Source organism: Rhinoraja longicauda, chromosome 41 (genome assembly GCF_053455715.1).
Source record: "Rhinoraja longicauda isolate Sanriku21f chromosome 41, sRhiLon1.1, whole genome shotgun sequence".
NCBI lineage: Eukaryota > Metazoa > Chordata > Chondrichthyes > Rajiformes > Arhynchobatidae > Rhinoraja > Rhinoraja longicauda.
The window spans coordinates 4,660,708-4,681,468 of record NC_135993.1 but is presented as its reverse complement, the minus strand read 5'-3'; the positions used below and the strand labels follow the sequence as shown (position 1 = coordinate 4,681,468).

Sequence of the window (20,761 nt, the reverse complement as noted above, 5' to 3'; positions counted from 1 at the left end):
AGAAGCTAGTGCGTCTTGGGTGGGGGAGGAATAGAGGGAGAGGGAATGCTGGGGCTACCTGAAGTGAGAAAAATCAAAGTCATACCACTGGGCCTGTAAGCTGTCCAAGCGAAATATGAGATGCTGATCCTCCAATTTGTGTTTAGCCTCACTCTGACAATGGAGGAGACTGAGGACAGAAAGCTCAGTGTAGGAATGGGAAGGAGAATTAAAGTGTCCAGCAACCGGGAGACCAGGTTGGGTCATGCGGGCTGAGCGAAGGTGTGGGCATTGAGATGATTGCTGACGGGCTGCATTACAGTCTGATACGGGAACTGTTCTGCCCACAGCCACAAAATCACTACAGAGAGTGGTGAAGACGGCACAGCACATCACTGGCAACTGTCTCCCGGCCATTCAGGACATTTTCTACCGGCGGTGCCTGCGGAAGGCACGCAGCATCATCAAGGACCACAGACACCCAGCACGCAGGCTGTTCTCCTTGTTACCGTCAGGCAGACGATACAGGAGTATGGCTGCGCGTACCGCCAGACTTAAGAACAGTTTCTACCATCAGGCCATCAGGCTTCTGAACTCATAAACACATTTCAAATTATATATGTTGATTATTTTTAATATTGTCTTTTTACCTATTTTTAATATTGTCTTTTTACCTTACTAATGTCATTTTTAAAATCTTATTTATCCTTGGAAGATTACTGCTGAGGTGACCCGTTGTCTTGTCAAATACATTTCATTGTACCGTTGACCCTGTGCCAACCTACAAAAGACAAATAAAATTTAATTATATTATTATGTGTTTGGTCCAGTTGAGTTTCTGGTCAATGGCGACACCAGGGGGCGTCCTCAATGAATGAGTGTGAATGGATGGGGCGTGACGTCAGGCCGTATGGCAACAAAGTGGCGCGAAGCCGTCACCGCCTTGACGTCACGGCGAGGGCGGGCCGGATCATGTGACGTTGACACGACGTCGGGCCGGATCATGTGACGTAGACACGACGTCGGGCCGGATCATGTGACGTAGACACGACGTCGGGCGACGGGTAACAACTACGTTAGCGCGTCGGGCGCCCGTGCAACGAAGACGTCAGCGCGTCGGGCGCCCGTGCAACGAAGAGCGGGTCGGGCGCCCGGGCAACAACGACGTCAGCGCGTCGGGCTCCCGGGCAACGACGACGTCAGCGCGTGGGGCGAGAGGGCGGTGAGAGAGCGAGCGAGCGAGCGAGCGAGCGGGCGGACGGACAGACAGACAGGCGGCGCCATGGTGGAGAAGGAAGAAGCGGTGATCAGCGAGGAGGAGGCGGCTCAGTACGACCGGCAGATCCGCCTGTGGGGGCTGGAGGCGCAGAAACGGTGACCACAGCGGCGGCGGGAAGGCGCTGGGTGTCGGTGCGAGCCGGTACCTGTGAGGCCAACGGCATCCATGGTCCTCTTAAAGGGGCAGGGCCGGGGGTTAAAGGGGCGGGCACCGATTATAATTTAGCCGATAGATATGTTCAATTTTGTCAAATGGTGAAATGTGGTCATAGAGTGATCCAGCGTGAAAACAGGCCCTTCGGCCCAACTCGCCCACACCGGCCAACATGTCCCAGCTACACTAGTCCCACCTGCCTGCGTTTGGACGGTCCATCTCCCTCCAAACCTGTCATATCATATCATATCATATCATATCATATCATATACATACAGCCGGAAGGAATATGTCCTATCCACGTGTAGGAAGGAATTGCAGATGCTGGTTTAAACCAAAGGTAGACACAAAAAGCTGGTGTAACTCAGCGGGTCAGGCAGCATCTTAGGGGAAAAGGAATACTTGACGTTTCGGGTAGAGACCTTCCTTCAGACTGGGACCATGACCCCACAGATGAACACCAGCTGTCTGAAGAAGGGTCTCGAGTGTGGGTGGAGACCGGAGCATCCAGAGAAAACCCACGCGGTCACGAGAAGAACGTGCAGACTCTGTGCAGACAGCACCCATAGACAGGATCGAACCCAGGTCCCTGGTGCTGTAAGGCAGCAATTCTGTGTGCTAGTCACAGAAGTTATCATGTATCTGTACTGTTAATGGCTCCCACTATGCCGCCCAAGTGTTTCTGAATGATTATTAAATTTAAAGACATAAAGAATATTTCCCTCAGATGTTGCCTGACCTGCCGAGTTCTTCCAGCATTTTCTGTTATTATTTCAGATTTCCAGCATCTGCTTTTTAGATTAAAAAAATATATATTTCGACTTTGCTGCCGCCACCTTGTTTCTTTGGTGTCCAACCAGCTCTGCTGCGTTGCTAAAGAGTGGTTGCTGTTTTACAGGCTCCGCGGCTCATGTGTGCTGTTGGTGGGGATGAAGGGCCTTGGAGCTGAAGTGGCCAAAAACCTCATTCTGGCCGGCGTCAAAGCATTGACCCTACTCGACCATCAACAGGTATACTGGCAAAGTTTTCCTCCTTCATGGTTGGGGATGATTTGGGTTGGTTCACAAGTGTTCAGTTAAGGCAGAGGTTCACTTGCACCTCCTCCAGCCTCCGCTGTTCCAGGTGTGGACTCCTATATATCAGTGAGACCAAGCGCAGGCTCGGCGATCGTTTCGCTGAACACCTCTGCTCAGTCCGCCCAAACCTACCTGATCTGCCGGTTGCTAAAAACTTTAATTCCACCTCCCATTCCCACAATAAGCTTTCTGCCGTGGGCCTCCTCCATTGTCAGAGTGAGGCCCCAGCACAAATTGAAGGAACACCTCATATTTTGCTTGGGCAGCTTACACCCCAGCGGTATGAATATTGACTTCTCTCACTTCAAGTGACCCTTGCTTTCCCTCTCACTCCATCCCTCCCCCTTTCCAGTTCTCCAACCAGTCTTACTGTCCCAATTACATTTTGTCTCTGTTTACTTTGTTGTCACCTTCTCCTAGCTAACAATGATCTATTCTACATTTTCCTCAAACTTCATTTCTTTGATGTCTTGTTTTCACATCTTATCATCCTTCTCTCTGTGTCTCCCTCTCCCCTGAATCTCAGTCCGAAGAAAATTCTCAACCCGAAATGTCACTCATTCCTTCTATCAATAGACAATAGGTGCAGGAGGAGGCCAATCGGCCCTTCGAGCCAGCACCGCCATTCAATGTGATCATGGCTGATCATTCTCAATCAGTACCCCGTTCCTGCCTTCTCCCCATACCCCCTGACTCCGCTATCCTTAAGAGCTCTATCTAGCTCTCTCTTGAATGCATTCAGAGAATTGGCCCCCACTGCCTTCTGAGGCAGAGAATTCCACAGATTCACAACTCTCTGACTGAAAAAGTTTTTCTTCATCTCAGTTCTAAATGGCCTACCCCTTATTCTTAAACTGTGGCCCCTTGTTCTGGACTCCCCCAACATTGGGAACATGTTTCCTGCCTCTAACGTGTCCAACCCCTTAATAATCTTGTACATTTCGATAAGATCTCCTCTCATCCTTCAAAATTCCAGTGTATACAAGCCTAGTCGCTCCAGTCTTTCAACATATGATAGTCCCGCCATGCCGGGAATTAACCTAGTAAACCTACGCTGCACGCCCTCAATAGCAAGAATATCCTTTCTACTGTACTTGCATGCTTCCTTTCAGTGACTGATGCACTAGGACACCCAGATCTCGTTGTACGTCCCCTGTTCCTACCTTGACACCATTCAGATAATACTCTGCCATCCTATTCTTACCACCAAAGTGGATAACCTCACACTTATCCACATTAAACTGCATCTGCCATGCATCCGCCCACTCACACAACCTGTCCAAGTCACCCTGCAACCTCATAGCATCTTCCTCACAGTTCATCCAGAGATACTGGCTGACCCACTGCCTGCCCCATCTACACTAGTCCCACCTGCCCGCTTTTGGACCATATCCTTCTAAACCTTTCCTATCCATGTACCTGCCGAAATATCTTTTAAATGCCGTTATTGTACCTGCCTCAACTACCTCATCTGGCAGTTCATTCCGTACACCCACCACCCTCTATGTGAGAAAATTACCCGTCGGGTTCCTATTGAATCTTTCCCCTCCTATCTTAAACCTATGTCCTCTGGTTCTTGATTCCCCTACCCTGGGGGTAGAAGACTGCATTCACCCTATCAATTCCCATCGTGATTTCATAAGAGTTTCTGGTTGTTGTGAAAGGACGTGTCACTGCTATTAAACCAGCGACAACATTTGATAGAGCACATAAAGAAATAACGTACAATAAACCCTCATAATTACAGACTTCATTATAAAGGAAGGTATTTATTCACAAAATGCTGGAGTAGCTCAGCAGGTCAGGCAGCATCTCAGGAGAGAAGGAATGGGTGACGTTTCGGGTCAAGACCCTTCTTCAGACTGATGTCAGGGGGCCGGGACAAAGGAAGGATATAGGTGGAGACAGGAAGACATTGGGAGATCTGGGAAGGGGGAGGGGAAGAGAGGGACAGAGGAACTATCTAAAGTTGGAGAAGTCAATGTTCATACCACTGGGCTGCAAGCTGCCCAGGCGAAATATGAGGTGGGCCTCATTATGGCACCGGAGGAGGCCCATGACAGAAAGGTCAGACTGGGAATGGGAGGGGGAGTTGAAGTGTTCAGCCACCGGGAGATCAGATTGATTAAGGCGGACTGAGCACAGGTGTTGAGCGAAGCGATCGCCAAGCCTGCGTTTGGTTTCGCCGATGTAAATAAGTTGACATCTGGAGCAGCAATAGATGAGGTTGGAGGAGGTGCACGTGAACCTCTGTCTCACCTGGAAAGACTCTTTGGGTCCTTGGATGGAGTTGAGGGGGGAGGTAAAGGGACAGGTTATACAGGATTTTGTTTATAGTGGACTGTCTCTTTAACAACACAGGCTGCCAGTTACACTATGGAGGCTATTGAAATTGACATGGCACTGAAATTAACATGGCACTGAAATTGACATGGCACTGAAATTCACAAGGCACTAAAATTGACAAGCAATCACTTCTATGGACACTTAACTATTAAGCAATGTGGCAAACACCTCTATAACATCACCCTCCTCCAAGGAATAGTTGGCGCAGTGGTAGAGCTCCTGCCTTACAGCGCCAGAGACCCAGGGTCGATCCTAACTACGGGTGCTAGTTTGTACGGAGTCAGTAAGTTCTCCCCGTGACCTACGTAGGTTTTCTCTCGGATCTCCAGTTTCCTCCCACACTACAGGTTTGTAGGCTAATTGGCTTGGTATTGTCCTCAGTGTGTGTAGTTTAGTGTTCGTGTGCGGGGATCGCTGGTCAGCGCGGACTCTGGTCCGAAGGACCTGTATGGACCTGTTTCCGCGCTGTATCACTAAACTAAATAGAGTCCTAGCCTGCTCCACCTCTCCCTATAGCTCAAATCCTCAAGTCCTGGCAACATGTTCGTAAAACAAAACAAATTGACACCTTTCAAATGGTTTTCCTCATTTAACAAACTCATGTCGACTGCAGACTACCCCAGACGATGCAAGATCTCAGTTCCTCATCCCGACCGGTTCTTTGGGAAGAAATCGGGCGGAAGCTTCTCTGGAACGTGCTCAGAACCTGAACCCGATGGTGGAGGTGAAAGTCGACACGGATAACATCAAAGACAAGCCCCAGGAGTTCCTCACCCAATACGATGCAGTGAGTATCCTTTGGTCTTCTGTGTGCACAAGGACCATTTTATCTTGCTCTAGCTTGTTCCAGTTCATTTCTGCTAGACTTTACAGTCAGAGATAGTTAGATTCTTGATTAGTACTGGTGTCAGGGGTTATGGGGAGAAGGCAGGAGAATGGAGTTAGGGAGGAGAGATAGATCAGCCATAATTGAATGGCTGAGATGATTTGATGGGCCGAATGGCCCAATTCTGCTCCTTTCACCGCTGAGTTACTCCTTGTTCATATGGGGCATCATGCCACTGAAATAACACTGCACTTCAGCTCAGAGTTTGAAAGACTGACTTGTCTTTTAAATATTTGTTGTGTTTTTTAGTCAAGGATGTGAAATGAGTCTGAATGTGATAAGATGTAAGAAAATAACTGCAGATGCTGGTACAAATCGAAGGTATTTATTCACAAAATGCTGGAGTAACTCAGCAGGTCAGGCAGCATTTCAGGAGAGAAGGAATGGGTGACGTTTCGGGTCGAGGTTACATCGAAACAGCTTTTTTTTGGAAACAGACTTTTTTTTCCCAAGACAGCTTTTTTTCTGCTTGTCAATTTTCCTAGTGACTTTAAAGTTATTCTCTAATTCCCGATCGAAATCGTAGTATAACCACTTAGGCTCGAGCAATACAAATAGTGTTCCTTAATTAATCAATTGTGTTATGGAAACACTCATAATAGTAGAAGATATCATATCATATATATGCAGCCGGAAACAGGCCTTTTCGGCCCTCCAAGTCCGTGCCGCCCAGCGATCCCCGTACATTAACACTATCCTACACCCACTAGGGACAATTTTTACATTTACCCAGCCAATTAACCTACATACCTGTACGTCTTTGGAGTGTGGGAGGAAACCGAAGATCTCGGAGAAAACCCACGCAGGTCACGGGGAGAACGTACAAACTCCTTACAGTGCAGCACCCGTAGTCAGGATCGAACCTGAGTCTCCGGCGCTGCATTCGCTGTAAAGCAGCAACTCTACCGCTGCGCTACCCTTCTTCAGACTGAAAGTAGCCAGAACACAGCCAGCAACTGCCCTACACTTGCATTGTAACTGAGATGCTTATCTAAGATGTATCCAAGTGCTTATATATAGTGACACTTGTACTGAACTGTATACAAAAATGAATTTCACTGTACCTCGGTACATGTGTTCAATAAAGTAGCATTCCAGATGACCGAGGAAGGGTGGAGCCTGTAATTTTTTTCTTTAGTATAGAGATACAGAGTGGAAACAGGCCCTTCGGCCCACCATGTTCGCACCGACCGGCTATTTCCCCCCACACTAACACTATCCTACACACACGAGGGACAATTTTACATTTATACCAAGCCAATTAACCTGCAAACCTGTATGTCTTTGGAGTGTGGGAGGAAACCAAAGATCTCGGAGAATACCCACGCATGTCACGGGGAGAACGTGCAAACTCCGTACAGACAGCACCCGTAGTCGGGATCGAACCCGGATCCCTGGCGCTGTAAGGCAGCAACTCTACCGCTGCGCCACCATGCCGCCCTAAACAGCCCTTGGTTGGCCGGGGAAGAGGAACGTACGCTGAAGTACATGCAGAGCGCACAGTGCCATTCTTGAAGGAGCAGGTTCAGATGGTGTTTCACTTTCGATGGGTTTGTCCTGCAATCTGCTCGTAGATGCAGGACTTGCATGGCACCCACTCAATGCTAGCAATGCGCCACAATTCTCTAGTGACACTAGGTGGCAGAAGTGATCTACTACAATAACGTCACGTAGCAATACTGGTTCTGCAGATTGCAATCTCTGCCGTGACCAAAACACAACTTCATAAGTGATAGGAGCAGAATTAGGCCATTTTGTCCATCAAGTCTCCTCCGCCATTCAATCATGACTGATCTATCTTTCCCTCTGAACCCCATTCTCCTCCCTTCTCCCCATAACCCCTGACACCTGTACTAATCAAGAATCTCTCCGGTTTCCTCCCACATCCCAGAGACGTATTCATTTGTAGGTTAATTGGCTTCTGTAAATTGTCGCTAGTGTGTAGGATAGAACCAGTGTACAGGTGATTACTGGTTGACGCGGACTCGATGGGCCAAAGGACCTGTTTCCACGCTGTATCTCTAAAACTAAAACTAAAATATCTATAAATATCGATCACTGCAGAACCCTCACTTGAGGTTGTGCGGTATTTCAGATTGCAAGAGCCTGGCTCTAGCACTGATACCTCGCGCTGCGACTTGTTTTTCCACTTTGGTGTGTCGCATGTCCCAAAATATTGGCACTCTTCCCATTGTGCGTTTTCTGAGATTTCCGGCCATTGTGTAAACATTGCAGCTAAAGGAACAAACCTCCTTGTCCCAGAAGTGATCAGAGATTGTTGGATTTCCACTCGAAGGACTTCTGAAAACATTAACCCCCGTGGAGCGCTCTTTAATTTTGTGAAGAAAAGAACTGCAGGCGCTGGTTTAAGCTGAAGAAAGACACAAAAAGCTGAGATGCGGCCCTGACCTGCTGTGTTACTCCAGCATTTTGTGAATAAATACCTTCGATTTGTACCAGCATCTGCAGTTATTTTCTTACACAAAAAGCTGGATTACCTCAGTGGGTCAGGCAACATCTCTGGACAAAAGGAATAGGTGACACTTTGGGTCTTGACCCAAAACTGCACCTATTCCTTTAATTTAGTGAGTTCATTTTGTGTCTGTGAAACACCAGTTTAAAAGGCATTTGGACAGGTACAGGGATAGGAAAGGTTTAGAAGGATATGGGACAATTTATAATTATACCAAGCCAATTAATCTACATACTTGTACATCTTTGGAGTGTGGGAGGAAACCGGAGGGCCCAGAGAAAACCCACGCAGGTCACGGGGAGAAGGTACAAGCTCCGTACAGACAGCACCCGCAGTCAGGATCAAACCCGGGTCTCTGGCGCTGTGAGGCAGCAACTCTACCGCTGCGCCACCATGCCGCCCCTGATGTTGCAGATGATCAACCTGCCATCTATTGTTGGGTACCAATGCAAGGAAAAAGTCAAAGGCCAACTTGGTCAAGTTCCCCTTTGGTTTGCAGGAGGGTCCACAGCAAAGTGCCCTCAATAGCATGCCAATGTGGGCTATGGTTATTGAAGGCAGGTGTGCAGAGTTTGCTCCAATGGGAATTGTATCTGGACCACTTCTTGTTTCATTACAGGTCACAAGGCACAAGGGGTGCCGTAGTCTTTGCTCAGACGTATCTTGAGTGCTTTGTAGCAGTAGAAAATACGACAAAAATCAAACTACAAAAACAAGACATTATTATTTCTAAGATAACTTAAAACTGCTTAAACTCTATAAAAACACATTATAGAGCTTTTGCCCGATCATTGTTTCTAATAAAAGGAAGAAATCTACACTCGGACCTACACGGCGTTTGTACGTTCTCCCTGTGACCAAGTGGGCTTTCTCCGGGTGCTCTGGTTTCCTCCCATATTCCAAAGGTTTGTAGGTTAATTGGCTTCGGTAAAAACGGCAAATTGTCCCTATTGTGTCGGACCGTACTAGTGTACGGGGATCGCTGGTCGGCATGGACTCGGTGGGCCGAAGGGCCTGTTTCCACCCTGCATCTCTAAACTAAACCCAGAGCATCAAATCTAACTGTGAACCTTGTTTATATAGCCGAACAACCAACAGAGGGTGAACGTAAACCGGTGTGTATTTGGTTCTTACCGTGTAGCTCTGTGGCCATGGACTGTTTGAAGGGTTGGCATTAGTATTGATATGGGGTATACTTTTGTCATGTGAACCAAGATACAGTGAAAACTTTATTTGCTATCCAGTCAAATCACACTATAAACCAGAAGTGCAAAGAAAAACATGCCAGAGTGCCGAATATGGAGTTGTAACGTTACAGGCGGAGAGGAAGTGCAGATAAAAATGTAAGGGCTGCAATGAGGTTGGTTGGAAGATCGTGACTCCACCCTTAACATGAGTAGTCTAATAAAAGTGGGGAAGAAGCTGTTCCTGAATCTGGTGGAAAGGCACAAAAGTGCTGGAGTAACTGAGCGGGGAAGGCAGCATCTCTGGAGGACATGGGTAGGTGACGTTTCAGGAGAAGGGTCCCAACCCGAGGCGTCACCTGTACCTGTTCTCCAGTGATGCCGCCTGACCACTGAGTTATTCTAGCATTTACAGTCTTTCCCTTGGTAAACCAGCATCTGCCCGAATCTGGTGGTAAATGCTTTCAAGTTGTTGTACCTTCTGCCTGATGGAAGAGGGGGGGGGTGGGGAGAAGTTGAGGCCTCTTTCAACTCCCCCTTGTGAGAGATTTGAAGTTAGCTTGGGGTGCTGCCGTTTCAGTTTCATTGCATTCTATTTACTTAAATCGACCCGACCCTAAATGAAACAGAATTTTGTGAGCAAATGTTAGTTTCTTGGGAATAAAAAATGAAGATTAAAATGTGAAAACAAAGTCATATTAGGCTTGTAAAATGGTGCACAGACGTAAGCTTTTAGTTTAATAACCAGTGGCACAAATGTTTACTGTTTTGACATTGTTTATCAGCGCTCTGTTCTCATTAACAGTGCATGGATGATTCTTGTGCTCAAATTGCGTGACTTGAGGTAGTATGATTTTTTAAAAAATAGCCCCCGGCAGATTCGAGACTGGAATCTTATGCTTGAGTTGACTGTTTAGAAACTGCACCCTTTACTCTTGGGGTTCAACATTATCTAATCACCCTAATGTGAAGAATGTTTTGTATTTGCTCACACATGTGTGCATATTCGCGCTGAAACAGTGCTTGTGTTTTTTCTTCCTCTCTTCCTTGGTAACACAATCGCCTTCTGCTCGTGACTCAGCACTAGCACACGTTGAAGAAGAGTCTGAAGAAGGGTCTCGACCCAAAACGTCACCCATTCCTTCTCTCCCGAGATGCTGCCTGACCTGCTGAGTTACTCCCGCATTTTGTGAATAAATACCTTCGATTTGTACCAGCATCTGCAGTTATCTTCTTATACTAGCACACGTTCATAAGGTTCGTAAGTGAAAGGAGCAGAATTAGGCCATTCGTCCCATCAAGTCTTTCTGCCATTCAATTATGGTGGCACAGCGGTAGAGTTGCTGCCTTGCAGCGAATACAGCGGCGGAGACTCAGGTTCGATCCTGACTACGGGCGCCGTCTGTGCGGAGTTTGTACGTTCTCCCCGTGACCTGCGTGGGTTTTCTCCGAGATCTTCGGTTTCCTCCCACACTCCAAAGACGTACAGGTTTGTAGGTTAATTGACTGGGTAAATGTAAAAAAAAATTGTCCCTAGTGTGTGTAGGATAGTGTTAATGTGCGGGGATCGCTGGGCGGCGCGGACTCAGTGGGCCGAAGGGCCTGTTTCCGCGCTGTATCTCTAAATCTAAATCTAAAAAAATCTAAGCCCTTTATAGACATCTAAGCACTTTGAATATAATCACTGGAGTTATGAGAGAAAATGGCACCCAATTGGCAATTGAGTGAGGGATGATTTTGATGGAGGAAACCTGGTTAAACACGCCTTCTTTTGACAATAACACTCTTGGAGTGCAAGGGTGCTAATTCCTCCGTCTACGCTGCATCTGCGCCCAGGATGAGGTTTTCCATACCAGGGCATCGGAGATGTCCTCATTCTTTAGGAAACGGGAGTTCCCCTCTTCCATTATAGATGAGGCTCTCACTAGGGTCTCCTCGATATCCCGCAGCTCCGCTCTCTTGTTCCCCTCCCTCCATTCATAACAAGGACAGAGTCCCCCTTGTCCTCACCTTCCACCCCATCAGCCGTCACATAGAGCATATAATCCTCCAACATTTTCGCCACCTCCAACGGGATCCCACCACTGGCCACATCTTCCCATCTCCACCCCTTTCTGCTTTCCGCTGAGACCATTCCCTCCGCAACTCCCTGGTCAACTCGTCCCTTCCCACCCAAACCACCCCCTCCCCAGGTACTTTCTCCTGCAACTGCAGGAGATGCAAGACCTGTCCCTTTACCTCCCCCCTCGACTCTATGCAAGGACCCTGACAGTCTTTTCAGGTGAGGCAAAGGTTCACTTGCACCTCCTCCAACCTTATCTACTGTGTCCGCCTTTCCAGGTGTCAACTCCAATACATCGGCGTGACCAAGCGCAGTCTCGGCAATCGTTTCGCTGAACACCTCCGCTCAGTCCCCCTTAACCTACCTGATCTCCCGGTTGCTCAGCACTTCAACTCCCCCTCCCATTCCCAATCTGACCTTTCTGTCCTGGGTCTCCTCCATTGTCATAGTGAGGCCCAGCGCAAATTGGAGAAACAGCACCTCTTATTTCACTTGGGTAGCTTATACCCCAGCGGTCTGAACATTGACTTCAAATAGCCCTTGCTTTCCCTCGTTCTCTATCCCCTCCCCTTCCCAGTTCTCCCACTAGTCTTCCTGTCTCCGACTACATTCTATCTCTATCCCGCCCACTCCCCTGACATCAGTCGGAAGAAGGGTCTCGACCTGAAATGTCACCCATTCACTCCAGAGATGCTGCCTGTCCCGCTGAGTTACTCCAGCATTTTGTGTCTAAGCCTTAGCCATTATACAGCTGTCATTGCATCCTGCTATTCTACTCTGTGGAGCAGTGGGTTTGAATAGCTTGTACCTATCCGGACTGCGGCCGACCATATGGGGCGGGGCCTGCAGGGGGTAGCCGCCGAGAGGGCCCGCGCCCGGGGGTCCCGTCAGACCGTGGCCTGGAAGCGGAGCCCACTGAGCCGCTGCTGCTCGACCTCCGAAGACCAGGGAAATGTATTGAAGACAAGTCACAGTGATATTCTTTGCGTGCATACCTTGCCACGGTATGCAAATAGTCGCCCATAAAGGGCACTTACAAAGCTATCTACTATCTACCTCATTGGAGACCCTCAGATTATCTTTGATCAGCTTTATCTTGCACAGAACATATTCCCTTATCATGTATCTACACCGCAGATGGATCAATTGTTATTGTTTATTGGCTTTCCGCTGACTGGTTAGCACGCAACAAAAGCTTTTCACTGTACCTCGGTACACGTGACAATAAACTCAAACTCAACCCATCGTTGATACATTGATTTCACAAAATGCTGGAGTAACTCAGCAGGTCAGGCAGCATCTCAGGAGAGAAGGAATGGGTGACGTTTCGGGTCGAGACCCTTCTTCAGACTTTTGATACCTTGATAATTTGTGAAAATTACCAATGTGCTGTGAGCCTAATAGAAGTTGTACCTGTTCAAGCTTCGAGCCCAGGTTCCAGGGCCTTGGACAGTTGGCACAGTTTTCCCCAAGGATAAGTCAAAGTATTTACTGGTTTTAGTCCTTGTATTGTGGTACTCTGGTGCCTAGAGTAACTGTACGTCCCACATATACTTGTCTGGCAGGATGTTTGTTTTTGTTCATAACAGGAACTTTCAAATGGTTACGGTAACGATCCACAAGACCTTAGCCTGAGGAAAAGAGAAAAAGAGAGAGGCGTCTCTCATTGACAAACAATAAAGCTGAAATGCTGGGCATAAATATGGATTATTTGCCAGGAATATGAGTTGCCTCAGTGTAGCTAGTTGTGCTCTAATGCAATAGTTGCTTTCCTAAGAAATCTTGGTTTATAGAAATGTGTGTTATTAAAAACAGTCTTGTCAATGGGGAAATAAGGGTTAGGTGGATGGAGAGATTCAAACTCGCAATAACAAAGGTTTTTTTTTGCGCCTGCAGGAATTTACAAAAATACAGATCTTTTTCATAGCTGCAAGTTTTTTTTTTGATAGGGCAAGCTAAAAATATTAAAGCCTGCATATCACACTGTTCACTAACGTATCATTGCATAAGTCAATAGACATTAGGTGCAGGAGGAGGCCATTCGGCCCTTCGAGCCAGCACCGCCATTCAATGTGATCATGGCTGATCATTCTCAATCAGTACCCCGTTCCTGCCTTCTCCCCATACCCCCTGACTCCGCTATCCTGAAGAGCTCTATCTAGCTCTCTCTTGAATGCATTCAGAGAATTGCCCTCCACTGCCTTCTGAGGCAGAGAATTCCACAGATTCACAACTCTCTGACTGAAAAAGTTTTTCCTCATCTCAGTTCTAAATGACCTACCCCTTATTCTTAAACTGTGACCCCTTGTTCTGGACTCCCCCAACATTGGGAACATGTTTCCTGCCTCTAACGTGTCCAACCCCTTAATAATCTTATACGTTTCGATAATATCTCCTCTCAATAGAAGCAATCACTTATTAATTCCAGTGGCTACTTGGTGGTGAACCTAGGTTCTAAGAGACAGTGGGGTTTGATTGCTGCAGGGAGGTTACATCGAAACAGCTTTTTTTTTTGGAAACAGGCTTTTTTTCCCCAAGACTGCTTTTTTTCTGCCTTTCAATTTTCCTAGTTACTTTAAAGTTATTCTCTAATTCCCGATTGAAATCGTATTATAACCACTTAGGCTCGAGCAAAACAAAAAGAGTTCCTTAATTAATCAATTGTGTTATGGAAACACACATCTCCTTCCATCTCCTTGCGGGGGCTGCACGAGTCGGGAGCCTCGGTCGCCTCGGCAGAAGTCGAACTATCTGTCCGCGGGAGAAGCATGGGGGAAGAGAGAAGATTTTTTTTGCCTTCCATCACAGTGAAGGGGTGTCTGGAGGAGTCACTGTGATGGATGTTTGTGTTAAAATTGTGTGCCTTGTGTCTTTTACTCTGTACTGTTGTGGCTGTGGCAAATGATTTTCGTTCAATTCATTTTGAATGACAATAAAGGTAATTCAGATTCAGATTAATTCCAGTGCCTTACTGGATTATCTGTTTTGCCAGACCAGCAGAGAGGAGTCTAATGGTACTTGAATGATCCGCCTAGGCCACGAGGGACCGAGATACTGGCCCGTAAAGTCAGCCTTGGAAGTCAGCTGTGGGAACCAATCTGCCGGCCACGGGGGGCAAATGTGACCCGTTGATCGGCCATTTGACCCGGCATAGGCGCCTCATTTTCGGGGAACTTCCAAGGGGGGTATTTCTCAGCTGCACTCTCGTGTCCGCTGGAAAATCGGTGGTGGAGCTGTACAATCTTACTCATTCCTTCCCTCCAGAGACGCTGCCTGTCCCCCGCCGAGTTACTCCAGCACTTTGTGTCTATCGTCGATTTTAAACCAGCATCTGCAGTTCCCTCCCACGCAGTTTCCAGAATTTAAGATGAGAAGATTTAGTGTGGCACGGTGGCGCAGCGGTAGTGATGCTGCCTTGCAGCGCCTGAGACCCAGGTTCCATCCTGACAGAGGGTGCTTGTCTGTGTGGAGTTTGTACATTCCCCCCGTGACCTGCGTGGGGTTTTTCCGTGATCTCCGGTTTCCTCCCACACTCCAACGACACACAGGTCTGTAGGTTAATTGGCTTGGTATAATTGTAAATTGTCCCCAGTGTGTGTGGGATAGTGTTAGTGTGCGGGGATTGCTGGTCGGTGCGGACTCGGTGGGTCGAAGGGCTGTATCCCTAAACTAAACTAAGTCTTGAGGCTTTATTGCTGTGACATTTTAACAAGGATCTGGCCAGGATACTGATTGAAAGTTATGTCTCACCACCACACCGTTGCAAGCCTTAGAGCGGATTACCGAGATCATAAAATGTGGGACGGTTTCCTCTAACAGCACGCTCCATCTGTTTCCTCCAAAGTCTAGAAATGCTCACTACTCTCAGCATGTCACAGAGTTCTTCAGATGTTGTTTACCCTCCCCCGCACCCAGTATAGGTTTTTGAATTGAAAATAAAATGTCACCAGCCACCAAATGCATAACAATTTTCTACAAGCTCAAATAGACACAAAATGCTGGAGCAACTCAGCGGGACAGGCAGCATCTCTGGAGAGAAGGAATGGGTGATGTTTCAATAGACAATAGGTGCCCCCTCACTCCGCTATCCTTAAGAGCTCTATCCAGCTCTCTCTTGAATGCATTCAGAGAATTGGCCTCCACTGCCTTCTGAGGCAGAGAATTCCACAGATTCACAACTCTCTGACTGAAAAAGTTTTTCCTCATCTCCGTTCTAAATGGCCTACCCCATATTCTTAAACTGTGGCCCCTTGTTCTGGACTCCCCCAACATTGGGAACATGTTTCCTGCCTCTAACGTGTCCAACCCCTTAATAATCTTATACGTTTCGATTATTGAGGGGCTGGACACGTTAGAGGCAGTGTATACAAGCCTAGTCGCTCCAGTCTTTGGGTCGAGACCCTTCTTCATGGTGGGTCGACCCGAAACGTCACCCACTCGTTCTCTCCAGAGATGCTGCCAGTCCCGCTAAGTTACTCCAGCTTTTTGCGGCTGTCTTCGGTGTAAACCAGCATTTGTCGTTCCTTCCTATACAACAAGCACAGATGTTCTGTCTGCTTCCAACACGCATTCAAAGTGTCTTTATTAAAACGTTTTATTTTGCTTAAGTTAGCTGTGAATCTCTGGCTAAATGCAGAATTTTAAAAAACAAAAGTGCAGGAAAAACAAATTGATTGAACAAAGGTCATAAAAATGCAGCATAAAGATCATCAGCTAGCAGTAAAAAGGTCAAAATATCAAAGGACTATTAATGATATGTGGGTAAGTCCCTGAATCCCAACTGTTTTCACAGTATTCATTCATGCGTGTGATAACCTTGGTGCTTTGTATACAGTGGGAGGTTTGATTTAGGTTTACTATTTCACATGTACTCAATACTCAGGTACACCATACAACAAACAGCATCAAATCAAACTCAAGTACAATAGGTAGGGCAAAGAGGGACACAGAGTGCAAAATATAGTTCTCAGCATTGTGGCGCATCAGTTATATGGACAATGACCAATGTCATCAAGGGGGTAGAGGTGAATCGAACCGTACCCTAGCTCATAGAAGGACCATGAGGGATGAAGGGATTAAAAGTACCATTAGCAAATTTGCAGATGATACAAAGCTGGGTGGTAGTGTGAACTGTGAGGAAGATGCTATGCGGTTGCAGGGTGACTTGGGCAGGTTGTGTGAGTGGGCGGATGCATGGCAGATGCAGTTTAATGTGGATAAGTGTGAGGTTATCCAATTTGGTGGTAAGAATAGGAAGGCAGAGTATTATCTGAATGGTGTCAAGTTAGGAACAGGGGACGTACAACGAGATCTGGGTGTCCTAGTGCATCAGTCACTGAAAGGTAGCATGCAGGTACAGCAGGCAGGGAAGAAAGCCAATGGAATGTTGGCCTTCATAACATGAGGAGTTGAGTATCGGAGCAAAGAGGTCCTTCTGCAGTTGTACAGGGCCCTAGTGAGACCGCACCTGGAGTACTGTGTGCAGTTTTGGTCTCCAAATTTGAGGAAGGATATTCTTGCTATTGAGGGCGTGCATCGTAGGTTTACTAGGTTAATTCCCGGAGTGGCGGGACTATCATATGTTGAAAGACTGGAGCGACTAGGCTTGTATACACTGGAATTTAGAAGGATGAGAGGAGATCTTATCGAAACGTATAAGATTATTAAGGGGTTGGACACGTTAGAGGCAGGAAACATGTTCCCAATGTTGGGGGAGTCCAGAACAAGGGGCCACAGTTTAAGAATAAGGGGTAGGCCATTTAGAACTGAGATGAGGAAAAACTTTTTCAGTCAGAGAGTTGTGAATCTGTGGAATTCTCTGCCTCAGAAGGCAGTGGAGGCCAATTCTCTGAATGCATTCAAGAGAGAGCTAGATAGAGCTCTTAAGTATAGCGGAGTCAGGGGGTATGGGGAGAAGGCAGGAAAGGGGTACTGATTGAGAATGATCAGCCATGATCACATTGAATGGCGGTGCTGGCTCGAAGGGCCGAATGGCCTCCTCCTGCACCTATTGTCTATTGACCATTCAGAAGCTGTGGGTGACACGGTGGCGCAGCGGTAGAGTTGCTGCCTCTCAGCGCCAGAGGACCGGGTTTGATCCTGACTACTGGTGCTGCCTGTACGGAGTTTGTACGTTCTCCCCGTGACCCATGCGGGTTTTCTCCTGGTTCTCTGATTTCCTCCCATGCTCCAAAGGTGTACAGGTTTTATAGGCTAATTGGCTTGGTAAAGTTATAACTTGTCCCTAGTGTATGTAGGATGGTATTGGTGTGCATGGATCGCTGGCCGGCCTGGACTCGGCGGGCCGAAGGGCCTGTTTCCGTGCTGTATCTCTAAGCCAAACTAAACCCTGGTAACAGAGGGGAAGAAGCTGGTCTGGTTGTGGCGCGCTTTCAAAACTTCTGTACCTTCTGCCAGATGGGACATAGAAACATAGAAAATAGGTGCAGGAGTAGGCCATTCGGCCCTTCGAGCCTGTACGCACCGCCATTCAATATGATCATGGCTGATCATCCAGCTCAGTAGCCTGTACCTGCCTTCTCTCCATACCCCTTGATCCCTTTAGCAAAAAGGGCCACATCTAACTCCCTCTTAAATATAGCCAATGAACTGGCCTCAACTACCTTCTGTGGCAGAGAATTCCACAGACTCACCACTCTCTGTGTGAAGAAATGTTTTCTCATCTCGGTCCTAAAAGACTTCCCCCTTATCCTTAAGCTGTGACCCCTGGTTCTGGACTCCCCCAACATCGGGAACAATCTTCCCGCATCTAGCCTCTCCAACCCCTTAAGAATTTTATATGTTTCTATAAGGAGACCAAGGAGAAGAAAGAACGACTGGGTTGGGACGTCTTTGATAATGTTTTCTGAGGCAGAGTGATGTGTAGATGGAGTCAATGGTGGAAAGGCTGGACTGTGTGATGGACTGGACTACATCTATGACTGGCGAGGGGCCTGTTTCCGCACCGTATCTCTAAACTAAACTAATCTGCAACTTTCCCGTTAACCAACGACCTTAAATCTGAGAGAGAAATAAGTGGTGTAAATTTGAATTACCAGGTTATGGATGGAAGCAGAAAATGTGTAGGAAGGAACTGCAGATGCTGGTTTACACCAAAGATAGACACAAAATGTTGGAGTAACTCAGCGGGGCAGGCAGCATCTCTGGATTGAAGGAATAGTGGGTGACGTTTCGGGTCGAGACCCTTCCTCAGACTGAGAGTCAGGGGAGAGGGAGACACAGAGATAAGGAAGGGTAAGGTGTGAAAACGAGTCACCAAAGGGGATGCAGGTCAAGGAAGATGTCGAATAGATCATTGTTAGCGAGGAGAAGGTGACAACGAAGCATACAGAGGTACAATTTAATCAGGGGGACAGTCAGACTGGACGGAGAACTAGGAAGGGGGAGGGATGGAGAGAGAGGGAAAGCAAGGGTTACTTGAAGTTGGAGAGGTCTATATTCATAGCACTGCGGTGTGGGAATAGGAATACTTTATTGTCACATGTGACCAGGCACAGTGAGATTCTTTGCTTGCATACACAATGTATACTAATACAATGAAAGCTGCCCAGGCAAAATATTTCGACTGGGCCGCTGAGTTACTTCAGCATTTTGTGTCCATGTTCGAAGCAGAAAATGTACTCGAGGAGTGCTGATAATCCCAGAATTTCACGTAATCCAAAATTAGTTTGACCTGGTTGCGGATCACATTGAACTGTGATGGAGTGGGTCTATTTTGTTCTCTGTGGCCGTTGCCCTTCCCTCCCCCTCTGCCCCTTGCGGACTGACTTTTAAAGCTTTTCGCTTGACCGGTCCTTAAAGGTCTAAGGCAATATTTCACGGCGTGACGCCTCCCTTGTTTCTGAGGTCGTGCATGGATAGGCTTGGAAGTCCCCCTGTTCTGGCGGAGATGGGACCCGCTCCAGATGATGGATGTCAGATTTAAAGCAACTAGCTGATTATTCAGAAACTAATGTCATCGAGATGTTAAAATAACTGGGTCTGTGCTGTTTGAGCTTGATAGGAACCAACAAGAGGGCAATCTGAAATGAGAACTCAATAGACAATAGGTGCAGGAGGAGGCCATTCGGCCCTTCGAGCTAGCACCGCCATTCAATGTGATCATGACTGATCATTCTCAATCAGTACCCCATTCCTGCCTTCTCCCCATACCCCCTGACTCCGCTATCCTTAAGAGCTCTATCTAGCTCTCTCTTGAATGCATTCAGTGAATTGGCCTCCACTGCCTTCTGAGACAGAGAATTCCACACATTCACAACTCTCTGACTGAAACAGTTTTTCCTCATCTCAGTTCTAAATGGCCTACCCCTTATTCTTAAACTGTGGCCCCTTGTTCTGGACTCCCCCAACATTGGGAACATGTTTCCTGCCTCTAAAGTGTCCAACCCCTTAATAATCTTATACGTTTCGATAAGATCTCCTCTCATCCTTCTAAATTCCAGTGTATACAAGCCGAGTCGCTCCAGTCTTTCAACATATGACAGTCCCGCCATTCCGGGAATTAACCTAGTAAACCTACGACATGTCCCTTACACACAGAAACCCAGTATTGAACTGTGTAGGAAGGGACTGCAGATGCTGGTTTAAACCAAAGATAGATACAAATAGCTGGAGTAACTCAGCGGGACAGGCAGCATCTCTGGAGAGAAGGAATGGGTGATGTTTCAGGTTGAGACCCTTCAGAAGAAGAAGAATCTCGACCTGAAATGTCGTCCATTCCTTCTCTCCAGAGATACTGCCTGTCCCGCTGAGTTACTCCAGCTTTTTGTGTCTACCCCCAGTTTTGAATTATTCTGGTATCCAAGTCAGTGAATCAGCCTTGCCTTTATAGGGAAGATAGACGCAAAAAGCTGGAGTAACTCAGCGGGTCAGACAGCATCTCTGGAGAGAAGGAATAGGTGACGCTTCGGGTCGAGACCCTTCTTCAGACTTCTCATAGACTTCTGTAGGGTCAATCTGATCAGTCTGAAGAAGGGTCTCGACCCAAAACGTCACCCATTCCCTCTCTCCTAGATGCTGCCTGACCTGCTGAGTTACTCTGGCATTTTGTGATACCTTCTATAGGGTCAATGGCCATGCAGTATGGAAACAAGCCCAATGACCCAACTCACCCATGCCAACCAAGATGCCCCATCTCAGCTAATCCCGTTTGTTCATTCCCGGGCCCCATTAAACCTTTCCCATCCACGTACCTGTCCAAATGTTGCCATTGTATCTGCCGACTGCATCTGGCAGCTCCATTTACCCACCACCCACAGTGTGGGAAAAGTTGCCCCCTCAGGTCCCTATTAAATCTTTCCCCT

The 20,761-nt window shown here is 47.3% G+C and overlaps 1 protein-coding gene across 1 annotated transcript in view; it reads left to right on the top strand.

The window, feature by feature from the left end:
* Positions 1-1,162: 1,162 nt before the first annotated feature.
* sae1 (SUMO1 activating enzyme subunit 1) overlaps positions 1,163-20,761 on the top strand; it is a 103,311-nt gene continuing 83,712 nt past the window's right edge. Inside the window, exons 1-3 of the mRNA XM_078430867.1 lie at positions 1,163-1,353; positions 2,310-2,421; positions 5,447-5,620. Coding sequence (XP_078286993.1) covers positions 1,262-1,353; positions 2,310-2,421; positions 5,447-5,620 — 378 coding nt within the window. The 5' untranslated portion in view covers positions 1,163-1,261. The remainder of the gene's footprint in view (positions 1,354-2,309; positions 2,422-5,446; positions 5,621-20,761) is intronic.